The following is a 24,402-nucleotide window of genomic DNA, read 5'->3' as shown; positions in this document are numbered from 1 at the left end:
TTTTGTTTTGTAAAGAATTGTCTTCGCTTCATGTAAACTCGGTTAGTTTTTTTCCGCTTTTTTTCATTAAACTGCTTTTCTTGGCATATCATATTACATATTTTTGATATACACACTGCTGATAAAGAACCAACACTTACATGGTTATGTACGGTACAGGCCGCATCAGGGATTGGCGGCCCGTACCGCGTGCTTTCGGGATGCAAAGGAGACGGGCCAATAGCATGACAGGGCCGAGCATGCTGTTTGTGCCTTAAAAGCTATGTACAGCGCAGACAGATATATGACCCTGGTCTGGCTACATGCAGAGGTCGGTCCGTTTTCTCCGCCTTTCGTGCCCCGGCTTTACACACTCGGTAATGGAACATCCCCTGCACCGGATGCTAACGACCAGACTGAGGAATGTCACTTGCCATAAATAGAAAATTCAGAAAATACAATGTGTAGCCAAAGACGATTATTCCCAATCTAAGTATATTTACCTGCTGCCTTTTAAAGCAAGAAACAAGTAGTATATTCCTTGCAGCGAAGCCAACCTGCGGAAACTGTGCTCGGCCGTTACAAGAGCGTGGGTGCAATTTCGATTACTTCTAGAGGAGATACAATGAAAAAGGTGGAAATAGCATCGAGCCAATTGAAGGTTAATATGATCGGAAGCAATAATGGAAAAAGTTTAACGATATACAAAATATTTTTTTACAGCGGAACTGTTAAGGGCTAGTTTCTCCAGGATCGTGTCCGTCAGTAAAGAAATGATGACACTTAAGACAGCTACCGCCATCTATGAACGACGGTGGCAACCAGACAACCGGCCTGCTGGTTGTCTGGTTGCCGCCGCCGCTCGTATATGGTGGCAACCTCTCCAGCATTTTCACTCTGGCCACTTCAACGTGTGGCCGACCATTACTTCATTCCCACCATAGTACAGCTTCGCTGGTCCTCCCTCTTCACCAGGGTGGAAAGGCTGAAAGTATTTTTATACAGCATCTTCAAAATATAAAAAAAAAATCTCATTTTTGACAATATTTCAGATTTATATATAAAATATTCCGTGAAAATAAAATAAACGTATGCCCATCGATAGCCCATGTATAGGACTACACCCACATAGTATTTGGCAAGTGACAAATGTAATAACTCATCAGATTCAAGGCTCTGATTATGCCACCAGATTGTCAGAGAGACAATGGGTGGCATTTTTCACCTCGGTCAAAAACGAAAATACTAAAGTATTTTCCATTGAACTAAAAAAATGGTTGGCATGGTATACAAGCACACAAAAAATTTCTGTCAGTTTTGTATGCTTTTTGTGTTCATATCAGGGTAGAGAATGGGGTAGAAAAATCATATAGTAAAATACAGATTTGCTCCCTGCTCCACTTAATACTTCTTGGAAAAAAAAAAAGTTCTTTTTTTTTAATTTTGAAAAGCAGTTTTATCTTTTAGACCTGAAGCAATTACATATATTTTTTAAAAAAAATTGAAAGACCTACCCCGACAAGTGTTTTCGATTTCAAGTGAAAACCCCCGTCTAGCATTTGTAACATGGAAACAACAGCCAGGAACTAGAACACGAAGCAATAAAATACTGCAAGAACTCAAACAATAGAAAAAGCAATGTCTCAAAGCAGGTCAAATTTTCTGACAGCCAGTGTTGTGAAGGAAAGGGAAGTAAGTGCAGGCATGTTAGTTCCAAGTTCTCCATACCTTTAGTCAGTGCAGTCCTCAAGAGGCATTACACAATATCAAACTACAGAAAACATGCTGGGCAGTGCAGGAATTCCATTAGCAATGCCCCAATTGGCCGCAGAAAGCGCTGCAGGGTGCATCACGCGTTCGGAAACTGATGCCTCGTCGAGGTAAATACTACAAAGAGGCCTTCCCATGACACAGGACATCAAAACAAAATATCTCGCAAAAAACTACTTCATACTTACTTCAGTACTCAAAGCTAGAAACGATGGAAGAAACAAGTGTGTCAAAATTGAGACGGCCAACCTTTTATTTTTCTTCACAGCAAAACTGAGTTTGACTATTTTTAATCATGTTTACTTTTTTGCAAGTTTGTTTATTCCACAAAAACAGTAGCTCTATCAAAAGAAAACAATACAGACATTTTTACAAACATAATGGACCACACCTCAAAGGAGTACACCTCGGGCGAGTGCAAAGGAACTCGGAAGAGCCAAAGCATGACCCAATGCGCACTCAGATGAACATGAAGAGTATACTGCTTTAAAAAACGTAAGACTCCCATTACATTGCCCAGCCTCTAGATTGCAGCTGGCAAGGAATCCTTCCCTACTCCCCAATACATTTGCGTGATGACAGACGGTGGGATTTGGGCAAAAGTCTTGGGAGCAATATGGCAGACAGTCGGGCTCTGCGTGCACAATCTTTGTGACCCACCACGTCGGAATTTAGAATGAACTTTCTCAGATATTAAAGGCATTTGAAAAAGTTATTTGCTGCCAGTGTTTTCATGAAAATGACCCTAGGGTTTGTCAACCTCATCTGTTGGCATGCGCCTGATGAGGAAGACCGTTTAGAAATTGACATAGGACACTGCTGGCTTTTGTAAGGCTTATTGAGCATAAGCACTTCAGTCTGGCGAGGTTAACTTAACCAATTATTCTGAGCAACGACCTTGAGATTTATCTTGCTCTAAGGTATATGTACATTTAAATCAAAATAGCACACAGTTCCGCATGAGTGAAATTATTACGCAGATTATAAAGCATGGCAGGCTCAACTTACAGGTCAACAGCAAGGCATTCGGCATGTGTGCCTCTGTAAGGTTTTTGAACACTATGTGGCTGAAAAAACACTTTGCGAATGGTTTCTCCACTGTGTGTGTTCGACTATGGTGGGCAGATAGAAATTTTGAAAAAAGGCTTGGGGGCATAGCTTGCACTTAAAAGGCTTTTCACCTGTGCGTTTGATTATGGCTACTCAGATGTGCATTCCAAGTAAAGGCTTGGGGTGGAAAGCTTGCACTTAAATGGCTTTTCACCCAAGTGCGTTTGGTTATGCCTTCTCAGATCGAAATAACGGGCAAAGGCTTTTGGGCAAAGCTCGCACTTAAATGGCTTTTCACCGGTGTGTGTTTGGTTATGCTTTTTCAGATCTGAATTCCGAGTAAACGATTGTGAGCAAATCTTGCATTTAAATGGCTTTTCACCAGTGTGTGTTTGAATATGGTCTCTCAGATATACATTCCGAGCAAAGGCTTGGGTGCAAAGCTGGCACTTAAATGGCTTTTCACCAGTGTGTGTATCGTAATGTCTTCTCAGATCTGATTTCCGAGGAAAGGCTTGTGTGCAGACCTTGCAGTTAAATGGCTTTTCACCAGTGTGTGTTTGAATATGGACTCTCAAATTTGCATTACGAGCAAAGGCTTTTGAGCAAAGCATGCACTTAAAGGGCTTTTCACCAGTATGTGTCTGATTATGGTCTCTCAGCTGTGATTCCCGAGCAAAGGCTTTTTGGCAGAGCTCGCACTTATATGGTTTTTCACCTGTGTGTGTTTGATAATGCCTGGTCAGTCGGTAATTATGAGCAAAGGCTAGAGAACACAGTGTGCACTTGAACAACTTATCACGTTTGTGCTTTTGAATGTTGCTTGGCACTTTGGACATAGAGCCAGAGGACATAGAAGGATGATAGCTCTTGAATTGTTCATCACCATGGGCAACCAGGTGGCTCACGATTCCACGCTGATCTCTGCTGACATAGGTGCAGGAACAGCATCTGAACAAGATGTCCTCAGTGGCTTTCAAAGGACTGCTGGTTTTCCCCAATGATGCAGCTCCATCACCTGCAATAAAAACCTCATCTGTATTTGCACACACGAGAAATGCCCAACCAAGATGGCCACTTTGTTTAGAAGAGCAGCCATTAATGCAATCTTGTTGAAGGTATGCAGTATATGTTGGTGCCCTTCTGAATTAAGTTCATGGATTCACTCAAACACAACTGACACCACTAATTAAGGGGAGTCCCTAGTCTTTAAAAGCAAAAATTCTAGGGAAAAAAGTTATTCTTAAGCATTCTTATATTTATCTCTAAATCACAGTTTACATAACTTCTATTTACTACTCAGAATGTGCACTATTATTTAGTTATGTCTATTAAGTTTGATATCCATTGTGCTTAGAAGCTCATTTTACAAAATTCTTCCCCTTTTTCAGGATTTCTTTTTCCGACAACAAAATGTTCTTTGCACAGTATTTTTGGATCTAGAATCTGGACCTGAATACTTTTTGGGAGCTGGATACTTCATTAATCAGAGGCAAACAAGAACAAGATTTCAGTAGACTGCTAGATTAGGTTTTCTAATTGGCAATAATTTAATGACTTCCTTCTAGTTATCAGTGAAATTTCAGCATGGGATGCAGTCATATTTTGCTAACATGAATGCCTCGCTATAGACAAAATTTGGTTGGACCGATTCCTCCCAATGCAAATCTGTCCCATTAATATAGGAACTTGTGGTCTGGACTATGCACAGCTAGTTTTGGGAACAAACTGGGTAAATACATGCCGAGACATTCATTACTCTCTGCTGCTCGTTGCCCTTCCTTCGAGAAGAGATAAGACATGGGCACAGAACAATGGTTTCATTTTACGAGGCAGTCTAATCAAATGGGTCACCTGCCCTTCTCTCCCTATGTGTCACAGCCATGAATGACAAACATGAGGAACATGTGTTGTGTGGCTTGCAGTGCAACGAAGGAACAGACGACAACGTAGTTCTCAGCAGAACGACCCCAGAGTTTATTCTGCATGCCGTATAATAGCAATGCGCCATACCTCCGATACGAGGTAAGCGAATGCAGGCATGAGCAGAGATCAGTTAGTATGACACGTGAGTGATGATAAAATCATGATGACACTCCATCTCCCTCGTTTTTCCCATTAATACAACATATCAATTATAAAACATCCAGCAGTGAGAAACAGAACAATGCAACAAAACAAAGCAACTTCTGTAAGTCAAGATACAACCATAAAATTTAAGCCTCTTCACGGGTCGTTCAGAACGAGTGATGTACGCGCCCTGCGTACTGCTCTCCTCTGGAGCTGCTGGATCAGAATTGGGTGCGGAAGGCTCTGTCAAGATCCCCTGGTTTCCTCGCTCTCCATCTCCCGCTCTCCAGGATCCTCTGGAATTTCACAGGAGGAATCGCCTTGTCCCTCTTCTTTATAGTGTCAGGCCTCGGCGGTTCTTTGCAGCTGTGCTCCTGTTTTTGTTTGCACCGGATAGGACCGTCGCCAAAAGGCTGGTCTCAGAACAGTAGCCTAGACTCGACAGTCCTTTACCCAGACCCAGTCTCCCAGTAGCAACCATGGAAGCGATCTCGCCGCGTGGCGGCGGCTGTAGTTGCGCCTTTGTGTCAGAAAGCTTCATCCTTCACTCTGAGACTCTGAAGGCAACTTGGACTTGACGGTGTAAATTCTTTAGGGTGCACAGGCAGCGTAGAGTGCAGGCGTCTGCCCATGAGCAGTTCCAATGGGCTTTTTGCCAAAGGACCGGGGGTACTCCTGTACGCCAGAAGCGCCAAGTATGAATCGGCTGATTTCTCGAGCAGCCGTTTCACGGTTTGAACTATGCGTTCAGCCTCTCCATTATATTGTGGGTACCTAGGGCTCGACGTCACGTGACGGAACTCGTAGCTTTTCGAGAAAGCTTCAAACTCTGCGGATACAAATTGACTACCGTTATCAGAAACTAAACGTTTTTAAATACCATGCATGGCAAAAAAAGCTTCTGAACTGTACAATTACAGCAGCAGAAGCTGTTGACGACAGCACAGCTACCTCTGAAAAACAGGAAAAATAGTTAACCACCACAAGGTACTCTTTTTCCTTGAAATGAAACAGGTCTGCCTCTAGCTCTTGCCATGGCAGAGCAGGGGTTTCTGATGGCAGCATTGGTTTTGCTCTATGAACCCAAAGCTTTGCACATTCCAGGCAATCGTTTACCAGAGATGCCAACTCTGAGCTCAGATCGGGCTACCAGACCACTTTGCAAGCCCTAGCGCGACACCTGACAATACTCTGATGACCTTCATGCAATGAAGAGAAAACTTCAGACTTTCTGAGAAATCACAAGGCGAGACCCACACATAAGTTCAACACCGCAAATAGCAAGGTTTCCACTTTCTGACCAATAGGGCCTGAACCAACTGTTCACATCTGTGAAGCACGGCCAGCCATTACAATACAACAAAAGCTGTTGGCATAAGCCATCTCGTTCTTGTGCCCTCCTTACTTTGTCAAGGAGCCCCGACAGCTTGACCTTGACCTCACTGATGAAGCCGGTTACAAAACTCAACACGCCCTCAAGTGGCAAATACCCCAAAGTGAAATCAGTTTCTCTCCGGGGTGCCCGAGAGAGGGTATCTGGAGTAACAATCTGCTTTCCGGGCACGTAAACAATTGAGAAAGAAAGTCGCATAAGCCTCTACCAAAATCCTTGTGCTCTTGGTGGAAGAAAATCTACTGGCAATTTCCCGAGGAGCGTCACCAATGGCTTGTGATCAGTCTCAAACAGAAAGTCAAGCCCCCTCAGAAAACATTCCAATCATTTGGCTGCCCACGTCAATGCCAGTGCTTCTTTTTCTACTAGTGCATATCGTTGCTCGAATTGCATTAACGACTGAGAAAGATGGGCCACGGGTAGTCCTTGCCCATCTGGCTGCACCTGCGTCAGAACCGCACAGATCCCGAACGATGACGCATCGGCTGATAAGACAGTGGGAAGCTTTGGATTGAATTTCGCGACACATTCCACACAAGAAATTAGCTCCGTCAAGGAGTCGAAAGATTTTTGCTGTGACAAGTCCCAGCAGCAATCCTTATCCTTCACAAGTAACTCGCGCAGATATCTCGGAGAGATTCGGAACAAACCTTGCCAGGTAGTTAATCATTCCCAAAACCCTGTGCACATCTGCAATGGATGAAGGTGTAGCCATATCTTTAAGGGGGGACGCGGGTTTTAAAACAGTAAAAAATCGCGAAAAAAACGTTTTTGAGAAAATTGTTTTTTTGAGGCCTTCATACTCTAAACTGCCTCTATGCAAAAGATCTATGCCGAAAACTATCTCAAAGCACGATAAAAACAACTTTATCATGAGCCGCGCTACTCCGGAGCGATGCACGAGCGTCGAAATGAGGCTGCACTTCGCGCAATCGCGATTCCGAAACTGCTCCACGAATCGCCGCCATTTTGATATCATTTGAAACCTTGTTTCGCGCCCTTTCTTTTGCCACCACTCAAGATGACGTCGGCGCGGCGCAGCCGATGCTGTCGCCGTTTTCCCGCGGCACGATCTCGAGCCGCTCATTGGCTGAAGCGCGCGCTCCCGGGAATGCGTCGCGGCTATTGGCTACTCTCCCCCCGTTTCTTTTTCCCGGCGCTTTCCACTCGCACGCGCCGGTCTCCGTCGCGAGCTCTGTCGTCTGCTCTTGTGTCTCCGCATGGTTTCGTTTTTCTGCTATTGGAGCGTTTTTCAAGATCGTCAAGCTTTGTCTTTGTAGATGTCTTGCTCGTCTGAGTAAGTTTTTCTGTCGTTGTTGTTCACGCACTAGTGTACACGTTTTCTGCGAACTTTCTTTCCGCATTTCTGTCACGCTGCACGTGGCGAAACGTGGTTACTGCGAGGAGCTGTGCTTTGTTTGAGAGCCTCGCAAGCAGCATGCGCGGAGATCATCGCTTGAGGTTGCGGACCCGTCAAGCGTACGGCAAGAAGCGCAAACGTGCTTGGAACAAGGGAGTGAAAGAGCCGATCGACAGTGCGCTGCATTCGTCGGAGCTGCGTGGGGATGACTCCGTCGATGACCCCGTCGACACCAACCCCGTCACAGCCGATCTCGAAGCTACGCCAAGTACGTCGGGCTTCGATGGAAACCGGATTGACACCACGTACTACACTGCGGAAGAGGAGTCCGAAGCTTTGAAAGAAGCTGAAGAAAAAAAGCGCCATTTGGCGTCGCAGTCTGCGAGTCAGCGGAAGTTCGACCTGCTCAACGTCGATTCGGAGAGAACTGAAGTTGACGGCGGAACGGAGTTCATCATTGTGAGCATGCAAGTACTGAACGATTTTTTTTCGCGAACTGCAAGGGGTGTGGTGCAAACACTGTGACCCTTGAGAAACGCGGGTCCGACTACGGCTTGGCGCACAGACTGGTACTAGTGTGCTCAACGTGTGAGGTGCGTGAGCAGCGCTTTTCATCGCCAAGGGTGGCCGGCGCCAACAAGATCACACCTTTCGAGGTGAACATAAGGGCGATGCAGGCAATGCAAAGCATCGGGAAGGGGTCGGCTGCCCTCACCGACTTTTGGGCGTGCATGAATGTGTCTCACCGGGGCCTCCATCACAAAACTTTCAATGGCCATATGGACAAAATGTTGCAAGCTGCTGAGGCAGCTGCTGCAGCCAGTGAAAATGAAAGTGCTGCAGTAATCAGGAGTCTTTACAAAGACTTCCTGAACCCTCCAGGTAACATTGATGTTATCTTCGACGGGACCTGGAAAACTCGGGGCCATGACTCGCAGATCGGTGTGGGATGCATAATTGAACTCTACACCGGCCTCGTGATTGACCACGAGGTGGTATCGAACTTTTGCTTGGGGTGCACGGTGGGGCCAAAGCCTGACAAGGAGAACTTTGAGGAGTGGCAAGAGAGGCACAAGTGCCAGAAGAGCAGCGACTGTAAGGCAGGCCGGATGGAAGTTGAAGAAGCCCTAGCCATGTTTCGTCGGTCCCTCGCCAAGCACGAGCTGAGGTACACGACCATCCTGTCAGACGGTGACAGCCGTACCTTTCATGCCCTGACGGAGGAGGAAGTGTATGGCTATGTGACCGTGCAGAACAAAGACTGCCTAAATCATGTACAAAAAAGGATGGGGACAGCTCTGCGCACTCTTGTGGAGAAAAAGAAGGCCCAAGGGAATCCCCTTGGAGGAAGAGGTCGGCTAACACAAGATAAAATGAAAAAAATAACCAACTATTATGGCTATGCCCTCAGAGGTCACAAACACGACGTGCCAGGAATGAAGAGGGCGGTGCAGGCTACGCTTCTGCACATGACCTCAACAGATTCTGCACCTGACCACAGCCTGTGCCCACAGGGTGCAGAGTCCTGGTGTGGCTTCAACCGCGCCCTCTCCGAGGGCAAAAAGCCACCTGTGCACAGGAACAGCCTGCCGACTGATGTCCGTGTGGCTTTGGAGCCAATATTTGCCCGGCTGAGCGACGAATCCTTACTGCAGCGCTGCAGTGACGGAAAGACTCAGAATGCAAGCGAGTCTTTACATTCTGTGATTTGGAGCCTTTCACCGAAGACTCAGCATGCTTCCCTGTTCAGCGTGCGGAGGGCAGGGGCAGAGGCAGTTTCCCGGTACAATCAAGGCGTGATGAAGACGAACAAGATTGTCACAGAGAGTCTCGGCTTCGCTCCTGGACATTGCCTTACCCGCAGGAGTCACGAGAAGGACCAACATCGGCTTCACAGGGCCAACAAGGTCCACTCAGAGAGTGAGAAGACTGTGAGGAGACTGGCCAAGAGGCACACAAGGGACAAAGACCAGGACTACAGCCCTGGACTGCTTTGAGATCTCATAAGGTGTTCGTGAACTTCGGGTGCCTGTATCTCTGTTCGTGTTTTCTTGAATATAACCACCACCTTACGGGCTTTTTCTCAGGTTTGCCTTGGGCGGTCAAAACAATTTTGGTATCATTTGATTCAGGATGGATAGAACTGTGCGGTGATGCTATTTTCCATTTATTATATGTTATGTAATGAACACAATTAATTATTTCTTGAAATTAATAGCAGGCCGATTTTGCAGCTTCTGAACATACATGTTTTTATACATATGTCACCACTAATGTTGGTCTAAAATAGCATCACCGCACAAAGCACACCTTGGTGAACACATTTCTATAAAAATTTCTGAAACTTTATGAAAACTTTTGCACTAATTACCCGTAACAAAGGGCCCAATTACATTTGACAAATTTGTTATAATTCAAGTTCCACTAGAGCTATCCGAAATCTAATTACATATTTGAAATCAGCAAGAAAAACCATGCTTACATGGTGAATATGATGAAGATCCTAGCATAAATAAAAAAAATGGCTCAAGAACCCACATGTCCCCTTAATTGCTCGTACCTTTTTCGAATCTGACCTCATTCCCATGGTATCCACAACGTAGCCTAAAAACGCCACTTCACGAACCGCAAACATACATTTGTCCCAATTAAGCATGATACCAGCCGTTTTCAACCGCTCCAGAACAGCAAGCAGCCTCACATCATGCTCCGTCTTTGTGGCTCCGAAAATTAAAATGTCATCCATCATGTTTGCTACTCCCTGCAACCCATCTGACTTTACCCATCCACTTCTGAAAAGATTCTGGAGCTGAGCTGACTCTGAACGGTAACCGCCGGAAGCAGTAGCGCCCAAATGAGATGATGAATCTCGTCAGCGCCTGACTTTGCCCTACCAACTTGATCTGGTGAAAAATCGAGTTAGTGTCTAACTTTGAAAAATAGGAAGCACCAGCCAATCAGCCTAAAGTGTCGTCCACTGTTGGCACTGTTGGCAAGACAAAGCATTCAAGCCGTACACTCTTGTTCAATTGAGCCAGATCTATGCAGAGGACAACTTCGCCGGAGGGTTTTTAGTACGGGCACTATGCCTGCACACCAGTCGTCTGGACTGTCTACCTTCCGAGTCACTCCATTGGCTTCCACCTTAGCCATTTCCGCTCTTACGGCATCCTTTAAGGGTATGGGAATTCACCCGGGAGGGAATATAGTGAAAGGTATCGCGTCGGCCTTCAAGCAAACGGTGTACTCGCCCGACATCGCGCCAAGACCAGAGAAAAGCTGGGGGTAGCGTCGCTCATACTCTTTATCTTCAAAAACATCCACAAATTTTACAACGCCGAGTGCCTCAATGGTTGGAAGCCCCAGCAAGACGGCGTGTGCCGATTGCACGACGTACAAAGTCTGTTGTGTAGTTTTGCACCTCCAAAAGACGTTGTCTTCAAACGTGCCTTTCAAACAAAGGCGCCGATTTCCAGCGCCAGTTAACACCGCAGTTGATGCTGTTAACTTAGACGGCATGCCTGGAAAGCTGGGTGGAACTATTGACGCTTCTGCTCCCGAGTCCAACCCTGCCGACACCAGCACCTCATTTATGAATAGTCAAACAAACCTAGCCTTTGAAGCCACAACCAATCCTACAAAATAGCCAGGCTATTCACACTCAAGCAAAGAAACGCCGACCTTCGGGTTCTCGAACTTACTGTGGCAAACTGCAGCAAAATGTCCCCTGGTGCTACAATGGTGGCAATGCGCCGAGCGTGCGGGGCACCGAGTCCTGATGCGATTCAAGCGTTTGCAATACTGGCAGAGTTGCCACCGCTGGTTTTATGGCGAAAGTTGCCGCTGGTGCTGAACTGTAGGTCGCTGACTGTGCATGTCGCCGAATGTCCTGTTTGCGCCGGCCGTCGCTGTGCGAGCACTCTGTTGCCCCATGGCGTCCACTTTCCCCGACGTTGCTGCATCGGTGTTCGGCCGTAGCTCCTGCCGCCTGATGACGAACAGTCTCCTTGAGCCGGGCCATAGCTGGTGCCGTTTCGAGTGTGAGAGCGGCATCCATTTGGAAGTCTTGGCATTTGTGTAAATGTATGCACCTCGCACGATTTGCGAAGACAAAAATTTATCCAATGTCGACAGAATGCAAGAGGCTGTACATCTCATTCAAGCATTGCCCAGAGACAACCTACGAGCTGTGGCCACCGTCTATCATCAATTCTCAATAGGACTACCTTTGTGGTCGAGACACTAAAGATTACAAACGTCTGGCAACACAAGGGCCATGGCTCCTCAAAAGCAGGCGTCATTTAAGTATGAAGTGACTGACACTGATAACTTGTACGGTGAATTCATGAGACTGAATTGATGTTACTTACCTTCGGCCATTGCCGAGGTTGATTCGTCACTCACGGCTGGGCTCCAAGGCTGCATGCTTGCGCCATCTGTTGGGACGATAGGCACACAATCACATCATTTGTGTAAATGCATGCTTCAGCTCGCACAATTTCTGAGGACGAACTTTTACCAAATGTTGACAGAATCCAGGAACAAGCTGTACGTCTCGTTCAAGTATTTCCCAGAGACAACGTACAAGCTATGGCCACCATCTACCATCAACAACCTGTGTGGTTGAGACACTAAAGATTGTTAACGTCTAGCAACATGAGCGCCATGGCTCCTCAAAAACAGGCATCCTTTGAGTATGAAGTGACTGACACTGATTGTGAAAAAATTGTAAGGGTGCAGGCGAGCTGGTGGAAGTTAACCATAGTTTTGTTTAACCCGAGACTGGGGTATTTCGGAAAAGGGACGAGAAGAAAAGAGGCCACAAGGAGGCGACACGCCTCCTTGTGGCCTCTTTTCTTCTCGTCCCTTTTCCGAAACAGACGTCGCCTCCTTGTGGCCTCTTTTCTTCTCGTCCCTTTTCCGAAACAGACGTCGCCTCCTTGTGGCCCCTTTTCTTCTCGTCCCTTTTCCGAAATACCCCAGTCTCGGGTTAAACAAAACTATGGTTGACACTGATTACTTGTACGGTCAATTCATGAGACTGGATTGGCGTCACTTACCTTCAGCCATTGCCAAGATTGCTTCGCAGCTCATGGCCGGGCTCCAAGGCTGCATGCTTGCGCCACCTGTTGGGACGATAAGCACACAATCACATCATTTGTGTAAATGTGTCCTTCAGCTCGCACAAGGACAAACTTTTACCGAATGTCGACAGAATGACAGAATGCAGGAACAAGCTGTACATCTCATTCAAGTACCGTATTTGCACGAATATAACGCGAGGGCAGGTTTTGATGCCCTCAAGAAAAAAAAAAATATTACTATTAGAACGCGAACCGAGGCCGCGTCAATTTTTCGCACTTGGGGGCATAGCAGATGTGAAAAGTCAATGGAATTAGAAGAAATATCAGTTTATGTTTTGACTGCACTCATCCTCACTGCTCAGGTCCTTCCGTTTACAATCCACTTGGCGACTACGCAGATAAGCAGCAGCACGGCACCTGCTTGTCTGGTAGTTCCTTTTTCTTCCGTGCGAGCTCCTCAACAGCCCACAATCCAAACAAGGCACGAAGCACAAGCACCAACACACAAACACCAGATCACTCTGGAGCAGAAACTAAACAAGGCGCAGAAGAAAAAAGACTGCTGAATCCGATACACGATCGCACTTCTTGTTCTGGTCCCTCTGCATAAACAAATGCCTCGTGTCGCACGATCGCGTAACGCGGTTGGTGGTCTTGGCTTGGCTTGTGTTGACTTGACTTGCCCAGCTTGGCTTGGCTCGAATTGGCCAGTGCCCGCATTCCCGCATGGCGTGTGCGCGCGCTGAGTTTCTGCGGCGTGCGCGCGTTGTACAAACGCAAAAAAGATAAAAATATTTTTTTATGTTTTCTATTTGCCCCTGCACGTGGCCCAATAGCTAATAAATTCCCTTCCCCGCACTCACTTCTTTTCTCACCGGATATTTTGCATTGAGCCAAAGGGATGGCTTTCTCCTCTGGCTTGCACCAGACTCGCGCACCTCGTGGCCGAAATCTATACCGAATATAACGCGAGGTGCGTTTTGGAGCACGTAATTTCGAAAAAAAACTCGCGTTATATTCGTGCAAATATGGTATTTCCCAGAGACAACCTACGAGCTGTTGCCACCGTCTACTATCAATTCTCAATGGGACGTATTTTCGCAATTCTAAGCACCACCCCACTCTCAAACATAAACACCTGGAAAAAAAAGTTTGTATGCGAACGTAAGCACCCCCCTCCCAACAAGAAATATGAGATTGGAGACGCCGGTATCGCTGAGCGCCGGAGCCGCAAACGGCCGCTGGAGCTTGGTTTCAACGTCAGTTAATAGATGGCAGCACATAGCGCCACTTTCCACTTTCGCAACCGTGCAGGTAGTGTAGGGAGTGCAGGTGCGTTGCAGAGTTGTGGTGCATTGCCGTACCCTCTATCGAAGATGTTTTGTCTGTTTGGTCTCCTTGTGCTTGTTGTAGTCGGTTTAGTCTGTTAAGCCTATTCACCTGCGTAGATCTCGCAATCGCACTCCGTTTACTGTATGCACGTGGTTTGCGGAAGTCGTCTACCATGAGTGCGAAAAGGACTTCATACACAATGAAGTTCACGAGAACGGGCATTTCTTACAAGGAAGACAACGGAAATCACGGCGCTGCTAAACAGTTCGGAGTGGACAGAGCATCTGTGATTCGGTGGAGGAGACAGTGGGATCAGATTTCCAAGGGCTCCGCGACCCGCAAAAAGTTTTAGGGGACTGCGCAGGGGCCAGCACACGGAGCTCAAGAAGGAGGTCTGCGAATATGTCCGCAGAAAACAATGCGGTGGCTTTGCTGTCACTGCCGATTCCATACAAAGGAAGGCTACGGAAATCGCCACACGAACGCAAACTCCCCGTTCGGCATTCCACGCAAGCCGAGGCTGGGTAGAGCGGATGATGAAGAGGAACGGCTTCTCTTTGAGATGCCGCACCACTATCTGCCAGAAGCTACCGGTGGACTTCGAGGACAAGCTTGTCAACGCTATGTGATGAAGCTGCGTCGCAAATCTCGCTATGGACTCGGGCAGATCGGTAATGCCGATGAGACCCCGGTGTACCTCGACATGCCAAGGATGTGCACCGTGAACGAAGTAGGCGCTCGAGAAGTAAAAGCGCGTACGACTGGCTATGAGAAGCAAAGGGTGACCATGATGCTGTGCATCATAGCCGACGGTCGGAAACTTGCACCCTACATCATCCTCAAAAGGAAGAACATGCCAAAGAACAAGACTTTCCCGAAAGACGTCGTCGTAAGGGTACAGAAGAAGGGGTGGATGACGAGTGAGCTGATGCAGGACTGGATCAGAGTTGTGTGGCAGCAGCGGCCGGGAGCATTACTTGGCGGTCCCAAAGGCACTAAGTACATGCTCGTGCTTGATCCGTTCGGCGGTCACCTAACCCCGGAGGTGAAGGCAACGCTGGACAATAACTGTGACCTGGTGGTCGTTCCAGGGGGGATGACGTCTGTGTTACAGCTCCTGGACGTCTCCGTGAATAAACCGTTCAACGAAACCTTGCAGCAAGAGTATGAGAAGTGGATTCGTAGCCCCGACCGGAAGAAGACGGCGACGGGAAAGCTACAGAAAGCCTCTCCATCGACCGTGGCGACGTGGATCTCAGATGCTTGGAAGAAGGTCTGTGCCGATGTTGTGGTGAAGTCTTTTAAGAAGTGTTGCATCACCAATCGTCGTAAAGGCACCGAAGACGACCTCTTTTGGAATACCGACAGCAGCAGGAGCAGCAGCTCCAGGCGGGGGCACCGACGACTCGTCGTTAAGTGATAGCGAGAGCAACTAGTCGACCGTGGTGCAAACTGACGGCAAGCGGGCTACTCTCCACTCTTTACTTTATTTCCTCTAGAACATTTATTCTTTCATTTTGATTATAATAAATTCATATTTCTTTTGCAAATTTCGTATTTTCGGGACATGTTCCAAATCTAAGCACCCTCCAATCTTTGAACATCGCGTGTGCGAAAAAAAGGGGGTGCTTAGAATCGAGTAAATCCGGTACCTTTGTGGTCGAGACATAGAAGGTTTTTAACGTCTAGCAACATGAGGGCCATGGCTCCTCAAAAGCAGGCATCTTTCGAGTATGAAGTGACTGACACTGATAACTTGTACAATGAATTCATGAGACTGAATTGATGTTACTTACCTTCGGCCATTGCCGAGGTTGATTCGTCACTCACGGCTGGGCTCCAAGGCTGCATGCTTGCGCCACCTGTTGGGACGATAAGCACACAATCACATCATTTGTGTAAATGCATGCTTCAGCTCGCACCATTTCCGAGGACAAGCTTTTACCGAATGTTGACGGAACGCAAGAACAAGCAGTTCATATAATTCAAGTACTGTCCAGAGACAACCTATGAGCTGTTGCCACAGTCTATCACCAATTCTCAATGGTACAGAGCCAATAGACTCAGAAAAAGATGCCATGAACAGCCATTACCTTTCTGGTTGACCCATTGAAGGTTTTTAAAGGAAGCTGAAAAGCTTTTAAAAAAAAAAGAGTTAATGGTTGATTTTGACACGTTTCTGCCTGCCGAGTCCGAATATCACAACCGTTTAACCCAAAATAATCACTATACAAGAAAAAAACAGAAGCGATCGCCGCAGCGGCACGCCATGGGCTAGTCACGCATGACGCGCCATTACGTCCCCATAAGAGGACCATCTCGATTCTCAATTGAGGAAGTGGCCGTGCGCCGAGGCTTCTGCTCTTGTAAATCGGGTTCGGCTTTGATTTTTAGAAACCTTTCGGTGGATCCGACAGAGAAATGTGTCCAGAGGACCCTCGACATGACAAAGTATGCGTTCCAGCTGTTGGCAAAACAGAAAAGTTACCCCCCGCAGTGATGAGGGCGGACACAAGGAACCGCTTGCGCCAACGCGGCATGGTTGACTTCATTCGTTCAGGGACATACTAACTGCTACTTATTGTAACGTAAAACGTTGACAAAAAACGGAGTGCTATTGATGGGACGCGTCAAGCCAGATTTGCGTGACCCTCCCCGAAATGGTCGCCAGAGGACAAAAATTCTGCACACATCGGCCTTCATGCTTGGCAGCTGCTGGACACGCGAGTGTGCAGGCTGCATTGTTCACCAAGGCTGAAGTGGTTTGAAGGGACATTATAATCGGCTTTGGGTGACGGGAGAGCTTCCCCTGAGGCGAGACGGGTGATGAGACAGAGTCGCCGTTCTTCCACCATGATGTCCTTGCATACTATGGGAATAACTGCGTACAAGGTCCGTCCATGTGATAGCGATACCCTCTACTGCATTTAGTTTGTTTGCCATCAACTATTACGCCATTACAGCTTTAGAAAAAAGCGGAGATGTGTGCCCGGCAGCCGTCATTTTGATGTTGGATTCGTGAAAGCTTTCTGGGCCTCTACATTCACATACTTCTATAAAGATTTGTTGCCTGCATTAGACCGCCACCAAGCATTATCATTGTATGATCACATTTCTACAGCACAAAGAACCATTGCATGACACAAACTTTATACAGAAAACACTGCGTAACTTGTAAAAAAAGAACTCAATTCACAACAGAATGTCACATGCTTTGTATCTCAAAAAAACTCTCCTGAAGAGAATATGGATCTATGGAAGGAAAATTTAACAAAAAAACAAACTTGTAAAAAAAAAAAAAAAATCTTGGATAGTGGAGTTGGTCCAGGAAATATGATAAGAAACCAACATTTAAACACTAATATATGGCGGTTAACACAAAAGAGCCAGTGGAAGCCCGGTCAATATTAAGCCACATGATAGCGACTTTTCTAGTACACTGCACAATTTATTATTGACGCTCTATCGTTCTCCTTTAGTGACTTCTTCAGTGCTTCCAATACACATGAGATTGATGCTAATTTTTAGTGGCAGTTTTTTTCATATATTGTTCTTGACTGCGTTTAAAAATTTGTGCTAAAAAAAGTGAAGTTTATGAATGAAAAAAATCCGTGGATAAATAGGGAAATTATTCAAATGCGCCGTAGACTCTTTAGACTTTGCAAACGATCGAAAGACGCAAACCTCGTTGACCAATTAAACCACAAGCTTAAGGATACAATCAAAGAAGCCAAGCATTGACTCTTTAATGTAACAGAGCCCTCCTTTCTCAAGTCCTCGCCTGATAAGTTTTGGCGTTCTATATCGCCCTCTAAACCAAAAGCAAACGAGTTGAATGTTAATAATGAAACTGTGGATGACCCCTATTATATTGCTCATGCTTTAAATAAATATTTCACGCCCGTTTTCAATTTGGACAATGGTCACAGTCCGGTATTTGATGCAATTCGAGAAGACAGCGATTGCGCTAGGAACTGTTTGCCAGACACAGTGATGTGATTGGCCTAAGCCATTTTGGAGCACCTTTCGGAGCAGCCAAAACAGTGTTTTGGAGCAGCCCAGACAGTGTTTCGGAACAGCAAAAAAGGCTTTTGGAGCAGATATTCTTAGAAAAATAAAAATATTCGTTTTTAGTGCTGTACATACGAAGGGCACTTTGTGATGCATTGTGTTCTGATGTGGCGTATTCTGACGGAACTCGCTGCCTGTGTTTCTACTGCTGAGACATCCCACAAGTGTACAGTGCTGTAGGCAGTGCCGAGCAATTTCGAAAAACCGCTTGCCACCGTTTTACTGGTTCCCGACGTGCCAGATTCTAGTCAAAAGTAAGCAAACGTAAAACAATGAATTGCAAGCGTCCCGGCTGGTGCTTCTGTCGTGCAGTCATGTTCGCATGAACGTGAGGCCAACTTCGGCAGGCTTCCAGTTTCGCGTGCTTCGTCGCGCGAGCTGAGACAACGGTTGTTCGATCGAAACCGAAGCCATGCCACTCTGCTCCGTCGCCAACTGATCCCCAAAATTGTATGCAAGATGTAACTATCGAGCATACGACAATAAACAGTCCAGCGGCGTGTGCTTGCCAGGCCGGCAAACAAGGTACAAACTAAACATACAAAAAAAAAAAAAAAAAAAAAAAGGGGGTGGGGGAAGTACCTGAGCTATCGATGCAAGACATCGCGAGCCAGGGTCAAAAAGTTCTTGGAGCGCTTTGTGCAACGACTGAACTGGAGACAAACAAGCGCGCTGTGAGGATTCATCGTGCAGACATTGCCTTCTTTGCCTTAGCTCACTGCTTTTCATCGACCTTCTTTCGCGGGAGATCTTTCACGTAGCTGGTTCCCTCTCGAAAGAAAACCCACCCAGAGAAACCTAGGTAATCAATACTTCGACACAGCAGTCTCTGAGTTAAAGAGGGATTTTTGTAGCAACGCATGATTTAAACAAGAACAGGAATGTTGATGAACGTGCGGCGGTACTTAGTTTCATTTTAGAAAGCGCCATATCTGCAGCTTCGTGGGGACGGCAACACCCAACGTCGCGCGACCACGGTGACTGGAAGGCAGGGACCAAATATAGTTTTCCTACAGCCGTTGCTTTCAGGAGCGAGTGCTTCAGCTCACAAAGTAACTCCCGCCGCGCAAAAACGGGGTTTCGTTTCACAGCATGACGGCATGGTTGGTACCTGGCACGCTAGCGTCGGAGAGTCCGTACCAGGGTGTAAGATAGACAGGTGGGGAAACGAGAGCCAAATGAGCGACCGGATTGTGTCCCCCTCGTTTTTCTCTTTTTCTGTGGCGCCATCTATGTGGAGCACCGCGAACTCTCACCCCGGGTGGGCGACCTTTGGTGACCGGCTAAACTGACGGAGATGGTTTCTCGTGGATTTTCAATTGAGGACTGCCGTGCTCTCGTTTTATTTTCCGCACTCTCCCATAGAGTTCCATGCAAATCCGACTACGATTTTTTTCCTCTCGCCGCAGCGCCATCTGTCGGAAATCGGGGGTACTCGCAAGCAGACGAGTACACAATCCGGTCACGGCGCGGCGGTAAACTTCTATGGGCCGTTTCCCCACCTGTCTATCTTACACCCTGGTCCGTACACACCCGCGTCTATCATAATAATAAAAAAAAAAAAAAAAAAAAAAAAAAAAAGGCCCGAGACGAGATTTACGAGACAAGAGCGCGAAACGCGAGACGGCGAGAAAACCATGCAAGACCGGATGGACGATTAATGGAGGGTACTTAGTGTCGGGCTCAATTGCTCATGCTCAATTACGGTACTCAGTTTAGTTTCGGTCTTGAAAGGCGACCGAAAGTGGTCCTTTGGCGCAGGCTTGGCACAGATTACCCGTATTTTGGCAAAATGTAGCACGATGTAGCAGGGTTAGCCCCTTAGCGCAGTTTGGCGCAATTGGCGCAGCAATCACATCACTGCAGACATAACAATTTCGGAGGAGGGTATTCTAAATTATATCTTGAATATTAACATTAAAAAGGCAGTTGGGCCGGACGGAATTCCCGATGCTTTTCTGAAAAGGTATACAGAATGGAGCGCTAAGTATTTGAGTGTAATATTCAGAAAGTCGCCAGAAACTTGCACTGTACCTTCAAAATGGAAAATAGCAGAAGTGATTCCTATCTTTAAAGCCGGTGACTCAATGGTTGTCTCCAATTATCGACCTATTTCCTTGCTCAGTATTTGTAGTAAAATTTTGGAACATATTGTATTTAAACACATATCGGCATATCTGGAGCAAAATAGTTTTTTTACTAAGGCGCAACATGGTTTCTGACAAAAAGTGTCTACCATCACCCAACTGACGGAAACAGTGCACGAGTTGGCGTCAACAATCCATACTCGAGGGCAAACTGACGTTGTATACTTGGACTTTCCAAAAGCGTTCGACCGCGTTCCACATGAGAAGCTACTAACAAAATTGGCGGTTGTCTTAAGTAATACTAATATCTTTAGGTAGCTAGAAAGTTATTTGACTATGAGACAACCATTTGTACAATTTAATAGAGCGTGTTCCGGTACTACACACGTTACGTATGGTGTTCCTCAAGGATCAGTTCTCGGGCCTCTCTTGTTCTTAATATTTGTTAATAATATTGTTTGTGAAATCCCAGTCAAGATATAATTGTTTGCAGATGATTGTGTTGTTTTTAAGGAAATCAAAATTCTCGGAGACTGTGAAGTATTAAATTCCTAGCTAGAAAGATTGTCTAAATGGTGTGCCGATTGGCAAATGTCATTGAATTCATCATAGACTTGTTTGTATGTCTATAACTCGCAAGAAAAGTCCTATACTTTTTAATTGTTCTATTGGTAACTATAGCCTTCTTAGAGTTTGCTCATCTCACTATCTGGGTTTGACTATAACATCCGACGTAAAGTGGAACACGCATGTTAGTAACATATGTGGTAGAACAATGAGTAAGTTGGGTTTTCTTCGCAGGTATATGAAGGATGGCCCCCTGAGACAAAGTTATTATTACTATAAAACTCTGGTTAGGCCAATGTTAGAATACGCTAGTGTCATCTGGGATCCCCACACATCATGTTGTACTTCAAAACTCGAGAGATTTCAGAGATTAGCGGTGCGTTTTGTGTACAATATGTATTTTTCTTATGTGTCCCCCACAAAACTTTGTACTGAGGCGGGCCTGGAAACCCTACAGGAAAGAAGAATGAATTGTATAAAATTTCTCTATCTTCTTGTTAAAATGAGCTTGGAATAGACAAAGATGATTACATTACATTTTTTTGCCACAGGTCTAATAGGCATTTTCACAGCAAAACAATAAAACCATATAGTTATAAAAATGACGCATTTAAATACCCTTCTTTCCTCGAACAATTATTGATTGGAATAGTTTGCACCTGATGTTGTAAATACTACTAACTTTTTAGATTTTTGTTTCAAGTTATTGCAGCAAGTGCAACCTGTGTGATACTGTTTCATCCACTCCTGTAACAAGATCGAAAGAGGTTAACAGTATTAATAAAGAAAGAAAAAGAAAACTCTAATAACGTAATAGCTTTTTTCTAGAAGAGTCGACCTACCATTCCTACCTAGGTTCATCTCCTCTTTGCGTGTTCCTTTTAACGCACTGAATTGCCTTCTACCTTCAAAGATGGTCGGCAGAACGTCGGGTTCAGGCGAGCCTTCTTCAGGCCCAACCGATACACACATTGTTCTCATATGTGCCGTCCGGAACACGTTCCGAACCAAAAACTGTGTACTTGCTCAAACTCCTGTTTGCATAGCGGGAATCCACCCCTTTAAAATCTCGGTGTCAGAGTCAAAAAGGCGGTAAGCGGGAAGAACAATTTCAACGAGCGCTGTACGGGGGAATTGATGGCTACACATGAGTAAGGCATTGTGCAACAGCACGAGTCAGTTGGTTCGGTGCCACGAGAATTCCGCAAACCCGTGAACAAACAAGAGAACAATCAACACGTCAGGCGATTAAGTCAATAGTAAGAGCGATCAATGGATAAAAGCAATTGCGCTATGCAGCGGCAGGACGATGACGGCTTGAAAAGTCAGTAGAGCAGCCTATGAGGGAAGCGCAGCCAGCCGCGGCGGGGTCCCCCAGCCAAACTTTTTGTGACGTCGGCCAGCGGGCTTCCTTCTCTCTCCACTTTCCCTCTGCTTTGGAAGGGTATGGCTTCAGCACTACTTTGAAGGCGCTTTTCCGGTTAATCCGTGCATGAAATGACCAAACGAATACAATATTTGTGATGGCTGAGGTCTAATTAACTATGCTCAGGTGTTTTTTCTCATATTTAAAACTGCTTCAGCTTCCCTTTAACAGCTAGCAACATGAGAGCCTTGACTCCTCAACCACAGGCATCTCTTGAGTAAGAAGAGAGTGATGCTGCAGAGCACTGATAAACTCAAAGGTGAATTGATGTCACTTGCCTTCAGCCATTGCCATGACTGCTTCGACGCTCACAGCCGAGCTCCCAGGCTACATATTTGCATCACCTGTTTGAACAAAACATACAATCCCAGAATTTGTGCAAACGCATGCTTCGACTCACACTATTTCTGAGGACAAACTCTTACCAAATAACAGAATACGAAAAGAGCTTGCACCTTGTTCGTCTATCGCTCGGCAGATCAATGCCACCTATATTGCATCAATTTGTCTTGTTGTGGTATTTCAATACTCGTATGCTTCGCAAGAGTTAGTCGTTTTCAAATGTGTCAACAATTATCGTCCCGCCAAAAACATGCCAGTAATGCCTTTTTGAAGACATGCCTTCTGCAAACAGTAACACGACCAATTATGTATTAAGCATTTTGACAAACTAGGTGTAAATCAAATAAACTGCAACCAAATATGTCCCAGTTTTTCCTGATTCTTACAACTCACCTACTGCAGTCGCTAACTTCAGAAGAGCAGGTGTAGAAAGCACCTCACTAAGAGGCGAAAAATCAGCTGAAATCGGCCCAGTAGCATCCAAACTATGCCACTGTACCGCTTGTTATAAAATGTCCTTAATCATTTTAAAAACCTGACCCTAAAACCCTAGCTAACTAGGATGAGTAAAGCTATGCACTACGTAGTGCATCTCAACCGGAAATGGACATACGCACAACGCATTGAGCTCGGGCCATTAGGATCACGCTTTTCGGATGGCGCGTGCATCACAGGGGAGTGCGTTAACCCACCCTCCTGCCTGCAGTCATGCCGCTTTGCGGCGACGGTCTGTGGCTGCTAATTACAAGACTATTGACCCACTTGGCCCTCCAAAAAAAGCTGCTTTGCGGCGTCCAGCCGGCAACCCGAGCCCGCTGTCCCTCATTGCGCCTCCATACCATTTAGTTCAGCAAAGTTTCGTGGACAACATGTGGTTTTTTTTACAGTGATAATTGTAAAAAAGAAATGTCAATATCACCAAACAAATGCTGCAGATTAAAGTCGGGACCGCTGCATATAAAGCTTATATAACAAGACACCTCTCTACTATGCTACGCCACCACTTCAGAAACTTTAGTTTTGACCAGTCGTTTATACGAAACCGAACAAGTTTCGCGTCATGCAAGCCTATAGCCATTTCTGGTCGAAATGCATGATGTAGTGCGTATAGCTTTACTCATCTAAGATAAACAATAAAAAATAAAAAGAAACCCTCCAGAGTAGTGATAAACACATCTCACACGAAAAATGACCGAATTGCGAACCAAAATAAACAGTCCTTGGAAAGAAACTCGAGGTTAGTTATTCTTATTAAACTACCGGAAAGCGAAACGATTTAATACGAGATGCAAACATCTTTTTTAAAGGCGCGCAGAACGAACAAACGGCCATAATCACGATCGTAGGAAGAATAAGTATAGAGTTCAAAGTACAACTGTACTTACATCACACAGATCTATGTCGGGGAGGCCGCCTTGCATGCGTCCGTAGTTTCAAGTGCGCGAAAATCGAAGGTACGGCGTTCGGTTTTAGCTTGCGTTTTCCGCCTGTTTGGTGTCTTTCAAACGCGTCTGGCGTAAAATGATCTTGTCGGTTAAAGAGGAACGTGCATGCCCGACGAGCGACGATCTCGCTTGCCCGATGGCCTAAAAGCTTGCCCTAAAAGACGACGCCACAGGCCACAAGGTCACCGCGCTGCGATGACTTCGGTCGTCGGAGCTCTTTTAGATTTGCTTTTCAATAAACGTTTTCATCCATCCATCCATCTTCCTGTCGTTCCTGACGAAGCCTGGCAGATCGCCACGAGAAGCGTCCGCCGAAAAGGAAAAGGTGGAGCAGCGGCACGGCGGCACAGCGGCAGACAACGGATGAGAGGAGAGCCACGTGACTGGCGCCCCGCTGCGGCTAGGGTTGTACGAGTTGTAAGGGGA

At 46.1% G+C, this 24,402-nt stretch overlaps 1 protein-coding gene across 1 annotated transcript; it reads right to left on the bottom strand.

Annotated features, from left to right (window-relative positions):
• Positions 1-1,984: 1,984 nt before the first annotated feature.
• LOC115327221 (zinc finger protein 782) lies at positions 1,985-24,397 on the bottom strand. Its single transcript, XM_042294478.1, is given in 7 exon segments — positions 1,985-3,196; positions 3,198-3,817; positions 11,993-12,058; positions 12,683-12,748; positions 15,835-15,900; positions 22,468-22,533; positions 23,917-24,397. Coding segments are annotated over 6 exon segments (909 nt in total). The 5' UTR covers positions 22,484-22,533; positions 23,917-24,397; the 3' UTR covers positions 1,985-3,121.
• Positions 24,398-24,402: the final 5 nt, after the last annotated feature.

Source organism: Ixodes scapularis, unplaced genomic scaffold (genome assembly GCF_016920785.2).
Source record: "Ixodes scapularis isolate PalLabHiFi unplaced genomic scaffold, ASM1692078v2 PGA_scaffold6__148_contigs__length_123643588, whole genome shotgun sequence".
Lineage (NCBI taxonomy): Eukaryota > Metazoa > Arthropoda > Arachnida > Ixodida > Ixodidae > Ixodes > Ixodes scapularis.
The sequence above is the reverse complement of the archived record's forward strand: the minus strand, read 5'-3'. Positions and strand labels throughout refer to the sequence as shown.